The 13045-nt window shown below is 40.0% G+C and overlaps 1 protein-coding gene across 2 annotated transcripts in view; it reads right to left on the minus strand.

The window, feature by feature from the left end:
* ADCYAP1R1 (ADCYAP receptor type I) overlaps positions 1-13045 on the minus strand; it is a 141117-nt gene that overhangs the window by 80023 nt on the left and 48049 nt on the right. Inside the window, exon 1 of one of the 2 annotated variants that reach the window (XR_007707846.1) lies at positions 815-908. Coding sequence is in view for 1 of the 2 variants with exons in the window: in XM_050708890.1 (XP_050564847.1) it covers positions 815-920 (106 nt within the window). In the remaining variant the exon portion in view is untranslated. Of the gene's footprint in view, positions 1-814; positions 921-13045 lie in introns of those variants that run through there. The other variant, XM_050708890.1, reaches the window with a different exon arrangement.

Genomic DNA, 13045 nt, shown 5'->3' on the forward strand with positions numbered 1-13045 from the left:
GTTCTGGTGACACAAATATCTGCACCCTGCCCTCTCTTGCTTCTGAGCTAAAATATGTGGTGAATAAAAAGGGAGATAAATTTCCACTCTTTTATTACACACACACTGTGTTTTATCTGCAGTTCTCTTCAGTTTTACCAATTCAAGTCACAGTAGAAGCAGTTTGGACACGACTCAGAAAATAGCCCCTGATTTCCAATTAGTTTCTTTGTCATTCTTTGTCCTTCTCTCATTGGTGCTGGCCATCAGCAGCTCCTGCTGCAGTCAGTGGGAAATGAGAAAGGATATTAAACTATTAATTTCTTCTGAGGCTTGCTGCCTCAGTTTCTTATCTCAACAAGAACACAAATATTCTTGATCAAGATTACAGTCATCATAATGTTAATCCCTGTAAAGGTCTTCAGATCATGTGAGAGAGGCACAAATTATTACTGAGATGATGCAGAGAAAAGAGCAATTGCTGTTACAAAACAGACCAATGAGGCACTTAAGCCTCATGTCCAGTCCCCAGCAGCTGATGTTGCCACCCACACGAGCAGAAGTCATAAACCCTATCAAGACCTTTCCTTTCCAGGTACACTGTTGTTGTTGCTGTTTTGGTGTGTGTTTTGATTCATTTTGTAGATATGTCACTGCATCGCCTAATGTATAGAAGCAAATTCATCATGTCTGGTAATAACTAGCAACTGGCATGGTATGTCCCCATTGCTTTTAGTAAGATATTTGCATTGACATTGCTGGAATCCCCTGCAGGCACAACAGGAAAGGTTTAGACACCACCAGTTCATGTGGCATATCCCAAGCTGAAACTCACCTGGAGAAGAGTCATTAAGAGGGCTCAGGGCAGCTGCCCTCCGTATCTTCTCCAGACAGGTTTCTTGCTCCTTTTTAATGATGCAGTTGGAATGTGTTGCTGCAACCTGAGATGGGAGAAAAAAATGTGGAGAAAGAATAATTACAATCTTAAAATATCTGGAGAGTTTATGAAGAAACATCAGTCAGCTTTGAGATCCCCTTCCAAAAAGAAAAAAAAAGCAATTAAAACATCCTTGGAAGATAGGAGGAAACTGCAATTAACTTCTTGTTTTGCTTGTTTGTTTTGTTTTATTTTCAGAAAGCTTAAGGTCAAACCATGGAATTATTTTGTTGTCGTCGTTTTTAATTTTGCTCCACCTGTCAAAGTGTATTTTCTAAAGTGTTTGCTTTGTTTTACTGTATTTCTTCCTCAAAAAAGGCAGAAGAGAAGGTACACCTCAATAATGAAATAGTATAAAGCAGAATCAGAAATCAATTGAGATTCTGTTTGATCTTCCACCACTTTCATGTGAGTCTCACACAATCTATTAACCTCATTCAGGACCCTAAGCTAAATTAAATATTCTTTCTCTCAGTCTTTCACCCTGTCCATTCCTTAACGCTTCCTTCTTCTTTTCTTCCCAGTGAATACAAGGCAGTTTTCTTGCCAAAAGAGAATTGCCAATTCAACTGAGATGATTTGATCCAAAACTTACTAAAAAAAAAAAAAGGTGAAGAAAAAAGAAAGAAAAAGAGAAAGAGAAAGAAAGAGAGAAAGAAAGAGAGAAAGAAAGAAAGAAAGAAAGAAAAAGAAAGAAAGAAAGAAAGAAAGAAAGAAAGAAAGAAAGAAAGAGAAAGAAAGAAAGAAAGAAAGAAAGAAAGAAAGAAAGAAAGAAAGAAAGAAAGAAAGAAAAAGAAAGAAAGAAAACGAATGTGTAAGAGAAACATTGTGACCAATGAAATGTAGGCAATTCCAAAGCTGCAACAAACTGAAAATGAGACCCATTCCCAGAAATCAATACAAGATTTCACTCCTGCTGCAGAAAGTGACCAGGGAATATCTATCCAAGCAAAATACAATCTCAGGTTTCATTAGACCATTTTACAGGGGCACTGCTAAGGTTCAAATCAAACTCAGTGGAAAGACCCATGAAAATCTGTGCACTAGTTGAAGATGAGATAGGTCAACCCAGTTCACTGTAAGCAATTTTGTTGTTTCATATTTCCCATACCATTTTCTTCACTCTAGATGATGGTGAATTACTGAGGAAGTAGAGTGTGCCCCCCAAGTGGTCTGTTTTCTCTTACCTGATAAGTAGGAACAAGCAAACAGGGAAAACAATACCTGAATTCAATCTGCTTCAATTTATTTTTGGAACCCCATTCACATGGGTCAACTTTATTTCCCTCTTATCCCAACAGAGGTAAAGGAATGGTGTGAACTCTGGGTCAGTAATGCATCAAATAGACAATGCACACGCAATACACAATACTTACAGTACATCCCAAGGCATGCATCATCCTACTTCGGTTATGCTTATGTTGTGCATTTGTGTATGCTAGGAGGCAGGGACCCATTTGCACACTTTTGCCATTATAACAATTACAAGCCAGCACCCCTGTTTCAAAGATAGAGGATTTCTTAACGAACCTCCAGTGTAGAGCTTTACCCACCATTTGGGAACAGCTAATGCTATACCAAAGCTAATGCTCCCCAAAGTCCTAGTAATAAATTTAAGCAGTTTTCCCCATGGGATACACCAAGCATAACCATATTAGAGTTGTTTATCTTCAAAACAAACCATGTTCTCTTCTAAGGGCTCTCAAGGGCCTGGAAAAGATATACTGTCACAGGTCTCTGGGATCTCCCATGAACATTAGGGCTTTGCTACATAATCCCCTAACCTTGCCAAAGATAGGGAAATTGCTTTGGCCAACATAAAAGTTCTTAGAATCTCTTTGAAAAAAATTAAATAAAATCAAAAAAATCAAAACAAATCAAGCTTCTGTTGCTAGCAGTAGTTCACTTTGCATAGTTGCCCAGGTCTGAAAGGAGTGTTCAGGGTCTGTCTCAGTACAGAAATGTTACCATTTCTATACAGTTAGGCATGTACAGATTAGAAAATCTGTCATTTTATAGTTGCTAAATCTACAGAGGCAGGATACAAATAAACAAAAGGAAATGTTTCTTCACACACTTATTGTTAATCTGCAGAATTCTTTGAAGCTTCACATTGTGGATGTTAAATGTTCACAGGAGTTCAAAACATATATATGTATGTATGTAAGTATGCAAAATCCATCAAAGTACACTAAACATTAAGAAACCCACCATGCCCAACTTCTGATGTCGTATGGAGGTAACTACAGACCTTTGAGAAGTACCTTTAGATTAAATCTATAGCCAAAGGACAGAAGAGTGTGTTTTAGCCTTCCTATTTTTGGCATCTTCTGTGGTAAGAGTAAATCAAAGACAGGTCTTTACTGACAATTAAGAGAGTGTAAGGTGAACAGCTCAGGTTTCATTGTCTTCCTTGCTGATAGCCACATTTAGTAAGATGCATCTGACTAAATTGACTAAATTTAGTCAATTGTATTTGAGTAAGTCTGGCTCAGGAGATACTGGAGATACAGATTGCTGGACACAGAGAGAGCACTATACCAATATGCTTCACCTGTCCCTGTAGCTTTCCTTAAGCGTTCCCTATCAGCAGAACACTTTGCTATGGCCTCCCATAACTCTTTATGCTGTTATATGGCACTCTTCATCAACAGACTTCAAAATTTTTTGTCAGGGAACAAGGAAACTGAGACAGAAAACAAAGAAAAAGAGGAATCGGTAACCTCAGCGACAGAGAAAGAATAGAAGCTGCCTGTCATCTCTGCTAATTAGCAATGCCTTTTCAGAGAAAATAAAACCATGTTTGGATTGCTTATAACAAAACATGTCTTTGTTGAAGGCAGTGATGTTTTAAGGTTATCATGTTTTCCTGAAAGGATCCATATGTTTCATGCGCCTCCACTAACTATGTACTGGCAGAGTTTATGCCTTTAATCTGTCAAGTCTGTCTTTAACAACTGAACAGCAGAGACAGTTCACATGGAAGTGTGAGCTTGAACTTCATGGCCTCCTGATTTTGCTTCTTTTGACTCAAGGACATTTGCAATTTCCTGAATTCATTGTAGGCAGTCTGGTTTCTGTTTCCCAGAAGATATCAGTAATATGTGCAGTCAAAGAATATTTTGACACATACTAGACAAATCTAGAAACTAGATGGAAAGTACATGAAATTAACTTTTTATTTATTTATTTATTTATTTATCTATTTACCACTCTCAATTAAGTGAAGGAGATCGACTCAAGCCAATTTTGAAAATGCATACATTTCTATAGATAAGGCATAATAAACAAAAAGATAGTCAATCCCAAGGCACAGGAGCCCTGAACTCACGAACACTGAAGAATAAAGTTCTGACAAACATGTTCACATCAAAGCTTTAAAGCAGTAAATATAATCAGTATCTGTTCAATTGTGCAAAACCACAAAAAGACAAAAGTATCTAGCTAAATGTATTGGGCTTATGTGCAAAGGTTTTGGTCAGAGCGGGAGCTGTAGGTATGGCCCCCGTGAGCAGAACCCAGCAGCTGCCCCATGGCAGATCAGAGCCAGCTCCAGGCGGCTCTAAAAGGGACCCCTGCTGGCCAGAGCTGAGCTGTGAGCTACAGTGGTTGGGCCTCTGGGAGAGCAGAATTAAGGATGTGAAAGAAACTGCTGCACAACAGCAGCTGGGAGAGAGGAGTGAGAAATGCGAGAGAAGCAGCCCTGCAGCCCCCCAGGTCAGTGCAGCAGGAGGTGCTCCAGGCACACAGCACAAGTTCCCCTGCGGCCTGTGGAGAGGCCCCTGGTGGAGCAGGCTGTCCCCCTGCAGCCCATGGGTCCCACACAGCGCAGATCTCCATGCTGCAGCCCGTGGAGGAGCCTCCAGTGGAGCAGGTGGATGTGGCCTGGAGGAGGCTGCGGCCCATGGAGAGCCCCCGCAGGAGCAGGCCCCGGGCCGGAGCTGCAGCCCGTGGAAAGGAGCCCACGCAGGAGCAGGGGGTCTGGGGGGAGCTGCTGCCCGTGGGGGACCCGTGCTGGAGCAGTTTGCTCCTGGGGTTGGACCCCATAGCATGGAGCCATGTGAGAGCAGTTCTTGAAGAGCTGCTGCCTGTGGGCAGCCCACGCAGGATCAGTTTGTAAAGGACGGCATCGCGTGGGAGGGACCCCTCATGGAGCAGGGGCAGAGAGGGACCGTGAAGGAGCGGCAGAGACGAAGTGTTAGGGACTGACTGCAACCCCCATTCTCATTCCCATTCCCATTCCCCATTCCCTATTCCCCTGCACTGCTCAGGGGAATGAATTAGAAGAGGGTATATGCGAGGAAGGTGTTTTTAGTTTGCCTTTAGTTTCTCACCACTTAGTGTGTTAACAATAGGCAATAAATTACATTAATCTCCCTTAGGCTGAGTCTGTTTTGCCTTTGATGGTTATTGGTGAATGATCTCCCTGTCCTTAGCTCAGCCCTTGAGACCTTTTTCATCATATTTTCTCCCTGTCTTCCTTTGAGGAGAGAAAGTGAGAGAGCAGTGTGGTGGAATATAGCGAGCCATCAGTGTGAAACCACAAAACTAAGTCACTATAGATGTGCGATAAATTGAGAACTTTCATGTTTTCTTCTTTTATTTTTATTAAGGTGACCATCACAGAAATAAACTGGTGTGTTTTGTGCGTAACATGTAGTACCTAACTCCTGAATGATCCCTTGGCATTACAATAATGTTAATAATAGTAATGTTATCACATTACAGCCTACATATATTTTCTCACACATAGTCTTGAGGTGCTGCTTTACTGTGAACTGTCCCATTAAGAAAGCCATTAGTAGTACACAAACCTGAATAGCAAACCCCGTGAATACATCTGTGCTGCTTCCAGACCTGGCCTAGAACTTGTAGACTTGTAGGATGGAACTAGCAAATTTTTAGAGTCACTTATTCAAGCAAAGCATTTCTCAAACATATGGATACTCCAGGGAAGGAACGGTGTAGAAGGAATTATGGAGATCAGAAGGGCACCATATACTTCCTTCCTTACTCAGAGAAATAAATATGCATAGCCAGCTTATTCCAGCAGGAAGTTTAAATAAGTTCTCTTTTTTCTTGTTTAGGTTCAAGAATATCAAATGCTGGGAACAAGGCAGGTGAAGGTAAGTTTGAGAGCAACTTCTTTCTCTCCACAGGATTTCTGTATGGGAAAGGTGACAGGCTAAGCTGCTTGATTTAATGCATGAAGATCTACACAGCACTGTAATAGTTCTGCACCTCTTCCCAGAATGTGGCATCGACTGTGCCCTGTGTTATACATGGGTTGGTAGAAATCACTGACATTGCTCCCCAGGCCCTCACCTCCAGTAAATGTGCAAGTAACTTGGGAGACAATAGTCCTGAAAATACATCCAAAGAGCATGAAGCAGGGCTTTGAGTAGACAGCTCTGAGAGAGCAGCACTAGACCACATTAAGAAGATGCTTCCTAACCACTTGTACTGAGGAACAGGGATTATAAACTGAAACTGAGCACCACCCTTAGGTACCTGTCCTGACACTATACATCAAAACATATGTATATGACACTGCTTGACATACAGCTATATCCAAAGAGCAAGTCAGAAACCTAAGCACAGATGCCAAGACCATTTGATATGCCTTAGGGTATCTCGCTTGACCTCCAGTTGCTTCTGCTTGCATTGGCCATTATGTTTGCCCTTTGTCAGGATATTTTGGACCCTGTAGGGCGTATCTAATGTCAAAAGACTTTTACATTTTGGCACTTGACTCATTTCCTCAGTTATATCAAGTGCATACACTTCTCAGAGATAAAAGAGCACTTTCTCTATGAAAGGGAACATAATCCTTGTGACACATTCATAGTCACTTATAAAGGTTTGTGCATAGCAGAGGATATATGGATTGCTGGAAGGATTTGGAAAAAAAATAATAACACATTAAATCTGGGTATTGAAAGAGGTCCCAGAGTTATCCAAACTAATTTGGATCATCCTGTGGGTGAGCAGTAAGGAAGGGTCTATTCAAGAAACGTGAGCTGTCTTTGACTACATATAGTCATTCAAAAATACTTAAAGTTCTGGTCATTTTACTCATTATTGCTTTAAAGCATATTTTCACTCCACAAGTTAACTCAGTGGCGCTAAAGAAGTGAGAAAAATCCTCAGTGTTCTTGAGAAACTCCAGGATCAGGCAAGACGCTTTGAAGTCATAATAAAGATGTGATAAAGAACAGGGCAATTCTTTTGGCATTTTATTTTCTACAAAGACCTGATTAAATACAACAATTCAGTACTAGTTACTGTTCTTTCTTCTTCTGATTTTTCATATTCTCTAAAGACCTGACCTTTTATTTGTAAAGTGATTGAGAATATTTCCACAACATTCAGGATGTGTCATATCAGACACAGTGATAATAAGGAGAAGGCTAAATAGAGTCCAATTCACTTCTCTAAGCATTCATTCTAAAGTAATGCAAGAGAGGAATTTAATCCACTAGGTTTATAAGATCACTAACTTCACACTGAATTGCACTTGTTGCTAATTCTATTGTGACTTTCAGTTTTAAAATGTTAGGTCAAAAAATGATACATTAATTTGTGAACATCACACAAGAAAGCTGACTTTTCAACGGAAACATCTCGGGATTTAATCACTACTCCTAGCAAGCGATGATTCAACTGGTCAAACCAGGGTCAAGACTTGAAAAACATTATGTTAAAAATAGAGGTGTTTGAGAAGGAGCTCCGGTTATCTGGATTTCTTCAGATCTGATTTACATCTGTACTGGTATTCACAATATTGGCTTGGCAGTTGAACAAGCTGTTGTCTCTGGAAAGGCCTTACATTGTTACTTGATTGCATTTTTGTCTGCCTGTGTAAATGGCACCCAGACTACTGTAATTCCAGAACACTTTAGGCTAAGTGAGCGGGTGAAGTTATTAAAAACTTATTCAAAGCAAGGCACAATTGTACAATCTGCAGCAAAATTTTGACACTATGCTTTAAGTAAGAAGCTGGGCAGGAAAAAAAAAAAAAAAAAAAAAGACCAGACATTAAAAAAAAAAAGAAAGAAAAAGCAGCTATTCAAAACCAAACAACCTACCAACCAACTAAATAAACAAAACAAACAAATAAAAACCAACAAAAGAAGTCCAATAGTGCATGCTGCCAAAACAGGGCATTGATCTCTCTCAGACTGGCTTACATGAATTTAAGATATGTTTACCTTCTAACACTGACAGCTCCTGGAGAGATGTAGGTCTCACTGCAGATTAGAAAGGAGCTGCAGCATAATCAACAGCTCCCTTCACTCAGTGGATACCTTCTGAAGTGGTAAGTCTGAACAAAATGTGTTATGCAACATGGGGAAAACCTGTTTTTGAGTTTACCTTAACTGGCTTTATATCTTGGAAATGGGTTCAAAAACCTTGTCTTTCAGCGTGATGAAGCTTTATCAGTATAGTCGGTCTTCCACAGAAACTGACATCTTGAGTTAAACCAAAGTATACCTTTACCTTATCTCTTGCTATCTAATAGCAAGCAATATCAATTTATGTTTCTTGAAACCTTGTATTGGAGGGATAGAACCACTCATTGGAAAAGCATTTAAAAATCCTGGTAGAGAAAATGTGCTTGAAGTGAAACTAAAGGTTTGATAATTGTTTCTGATTGTTATTATATTATGTAAATTGGATTTCTCTGACAGTTCCTAAGAATTTCCAAAGTTAAAAATTCTAAAAATGCAGCTCCCAATAACACATGCTTGATGTCTTCTTCCTTCAGTCCTCATAGGTCATCCTAATCCTGAAAAGCTGACAGTCTCATGCCAACATTGAAATTCCCACTTGTCTTCAACAATATTCAAGAGCAATGTAATTTAGTGTCCAAATCAGGCTCTAACCCCTTCCAAATCTGACTGAACCTTCAGGGAAGTTTCTCACCCCTCCTTGCGTTTTCAGTGCTGGTTGAAATTGGGTGGAGTGGCCTTCCTGCAGGCCATCAGTGGTGCAGGACTTGCAGAGATCACCAATCACTTCCAAGGACACTCTCCAAGTTGTTGGCACAGGCTGCAACATGGCAGTCCTAAAACACAGCAAAGCTGCTGGAAACAGAACAACCCAGTGTAGATCCAAGCTTTAGCAAAACATCCAGAAGTGCCTGTCTCAGCAAGCAGAAGCTCACTGAAAGGGGGTTTCAGGCAAATAATGCATATGGAAAATTGGTGGAATTCATGTTTAGCAAAGGAGAATAAATGATGAGTATTTTTTTCTTGGGGCTCTGTGGTCAGATTGCTCCAGCTCCGTGTAGCCATATTTTGTGCACATTCAGCACGACAGTTCAGACTGATCAGTAAGGAGAAATGGCCGGAATGGAAGTTGGAGTGCAGGATCTACTTTTGTTAATACATTGAGTCACTCACTGAGAAATTAGGAGTTGTATTTACAGAAATTTGAGATATAATGCTCAAATTCAGTTGAACACCTGCAGTGGGGGAACTGAAAAAGGATCTCTGGGACACAATACTCTTCTCATCTGGGGAATTGCTGATCCAATGGGGTAAACATTAGGTGACAATGATTTTGCTTGTCCAGCTCCTAGATTTCCTCTCCTTGTCTTCTGCCTTGGCAGAAAGACTGGTCTGTTTTAAAGCATGAAAAATTCCCACCTGAAATCTGAATAGAGGTTTACGTTGTTTCCCTGTGATCCCTAAAATGTCCCTGACGATCATCCTGCACCTTACTTGGAATGGCGTTTTCTGAGAGAAATAGCAACGGTTAGAAAAACTTGTTTCCCTTGTGTATTACCTCCAGAGGATTTTTGAGAAAGGCATACCTCTTCGTCACTCATCAGAGAGCATTGATAATATAGCAAAAAAATAAAAATAAAAAAAAAATCATTTAAAGTAGCCCTGGAAGGCTGCATCAGGTGTCAGAGCAATCCAAAAATAAGAGTGTATAAAAGATAGCCTAAAGATGCCTTAACCTTCTTTTAGTTTGATCTACAGATTTTGTGTTTAGATCGTCAGTCATTAATACACCTTTGCCTTCATCCAGACATCCTTGTCTCTGGTGGCTGCAAGACTATGTTAACTATCTATGGCATTTATTTATTTTTTTTTTTTCCCAGCTGGGTCTTAGAAACCTCCAAGAATGGAGACTGCACAGCCTCTCTCTGCAACTTCTACCAATGCTGAACTGTCCTCAGGGTAAAACAGTATCTCTTTATATCCAGTCAGAACTACCCTTATTTCAATTTATGTCCATAGTCTGTTGTCCTCATGACATGCACCATGACAAAGAACCTGGGTCCATCTTATTGATGACCTCCTCATAGTTAATGTAAGGCTGCTACTAGGTTGTTTCAGAAGCCTCTTCTTCCACCAGCTACACAAGGCTATTTTCCTCAACTTCTCCTTATAGGCCATCTTGATGGCCTTGGTCCAGGTGCTTGACGCCTTTTGTATATTGAAGAGCCTAAAACCAGACCTAACATGCTAGATGTGGTCTAACAAGTAAAGGGTGATAAACCGCTGACCTAGATCTGCTGGCTGTTGTCTTATTAATACAGCCCAGGACACTGTTGGCCTTAATCTGATTTCCTAGGATCAGTGTAAAGTGAAGACAATGCTAACAAGTAATTGCATGGTTTGTCACACTGAAAAATCTCTTGATGAGTTTCACTAAGTGAAGGCAGAGGGAATTCGTGCTAACGTAAGACTCCTCTCACTGAGGGGACACTGAGAACAGAGAACCTTTTAGGATTTCTGTATTTGTCATGCTGCCGGATGCCACATTCATTTGCAAGGCAAGTTTTTGTTATTACTTGTTATTATTTGCCCATTTATACTTCATTACATTTAAACAAAACCCCAAAAAGAAAAGATCTTAGACAGGAAATTTGTTTTGTGCAGGCTCCCAGCAAGTTCAATAGAAACCCCATCTGAGTCACACTTGGAACAGAAATGCATGATGAACAGCTACAGGAGGCTGCAGAAACAATTTCTCCACGCACACACATATACCCTACTCAGGGGAGAAAGCTTTAATTAATCCACTAATTAAATTAAAGCTATTTGCCCTCAACTATCACACGCATTCCTCCCTTTCAGTCCTCCGCACAGGCGGTTCCAGCAAGTGTGTCGTGCTACAGCTTTCAGTCTGATATTCCCCAAAGGGGCTTTGGGACTGGGGAGAATACTGAAGAACAGAGGCAAAGAGCTTTTTACAGCAGTGGTAATGGAAGTACTCAAGCTTATTCTCAATTTCCCTCCTTCTCCTTTCAGTAGTAAGAGGCATTGGTTCAGATATTGTGCCAAAGTGAGGGGAAAAACCACCAACAAAAAACCCTCAGATCCCACATGGAATCAAAATCTTGTACAAAAATCTTGTCTAGGCTAGCTTTTTCAACAAACTGTGTTTTCTCATTCCCGTCTCTGGAGTGTTTCACCACTATTCCACTGTAAAAACTCAAGGAGGGGAATAAAGTTTTTATTCATGAAGGAAATGAAGAAGCAGAGTGAATGGTGTGGCAGAGCATCAATACCTTGAGATAAGCCAACATGGAGCTGAGTGGAGGGGATTAGAAAGGAAAAGAGACATTATAAGAAAACTTCCTAATAACGATCAGTGAGACCATACACAGAAGGAGTAGCACCACCAGAAACAAGTTACCATTTTTCAAATAAAGACTTTGCTTAAGAGATACTTAAGAGCAGATGAGGAGGAAACATAAAGTTAGGGCTTTTGTTGTTCTTGCGCTATTGGCACTGTGTAGGAGGGAAATATAGCAGTGACTATAAGGACATTTCTGGCAGACCCATGGTTCACAAGCTGCATTGTTCCTCTGTTGTCCCAGCTTATGACTGTGAAGAGTGTGATGTACCTGCGCTTTCCTATGTGTCAGTTACATTCATAGTCATTTGTCATTGATACAAATAAAAAATGTTGTACAAAATGGTGACGTACTGAGGTGTAATTCAAGTAATCCAGTTCAGGAATAAGAAATGTTTTTGTTCTGCTTAAAGATGTCAGCATGAAATATTTCACTATTTTGGAATCAAAGTTTTAAAAGGAGATGAAATTTATTCTGTGGGAAAAAAAAAAAGAATATATATATGAGCATATTCACATATTCCTGCTGGATGAAGATGACAAAAGACATTGAAACAATGCACATTGAGTATTCCACGGGATAGAAAACTCAAAAATTTGCCTGCATAAAGTTATAATCACTATAATCCTTCAGCCTGGGTTTATACCACAGAGAATATGTGACTAATGCTACTTTTATTAGGTGATCTAATCTGGTGATTAGTCCTTAGGACTAGTGACAGGTGACTGTCCGTAGGATGGTCTGCCTAATTGATCAGGGCCTTAACTCCTTATTTAGGACTACATCAATACCATGCTATTGAGAAGTATCAGAAGAAGCTCCTCGCACAGCCAGTTAATGGTTTGGACACTCAGTGTTGGTCAATATTTGTCACTTCGGTTATCTAGGTAAAACACGTGGTACAGAAAGAGACTTGCAGCATCAGTGCTTGTTTCTTGCTAATAACAAAAATGAGAGCCCAAAGTGACTTATGAGGCTGTAGACATTGTACTGATGAATCCCATCCCCATTCTACATCTCAGGAACTGTTATCTGTGCATTGTTTTTCTACCTCAAACAGGCCAGTAGAAGAATTGCACTCTCATTGGGTGTGTGATTTAATCACAGCTGATCATCAGTATTTAAATATCTAGCAATAGCTCTTTAATAATGACATTTAAATGTAATTCTCAGAAAGCATCATCTCTGGTGATATGCAGTTATATCATGACAGTTGCTAAGTTCTGGGTAGGTAAACCATTGCCAAAGGGGTGATAAGTTCCACCAACACAACTCCCTCCACTGACGCAGCAGACGGTTCAGTACATTTGTGATTCATAGAAACTTAGCTACATGAAAAATTTCTGTCTTGGGCATTTGTAAGCTTAAAAATGATACCTGGTTAAAGACGCCCTAGATATAGATAAATGGAAGCAGCCACATTACCTGTTGTGTATTATGTATCTTCTTAAATTAAAGTAGCCAACTCCTCAATTAATGTACGTGGCAAATAATACTTTACAATGGAAAAATTGGCCTTTCTCTTTAACCTT

This window comes from Cygnus atratus, chromosome 2 (assembly GCF_013377495.2).
Source record: "Cygnus atratus isolate AKBS03 ecotype Queensland, Australia chromosome 2, CAtr_DNAZoo_HiC_assembly, whole genome shotgun sequence".
Taxonomy (NCBI): Eukaryota; Metazoa; Chordata; class Aves; order Anseriformes; family Anatidae; genus Cygnus; species Cygnus atratus.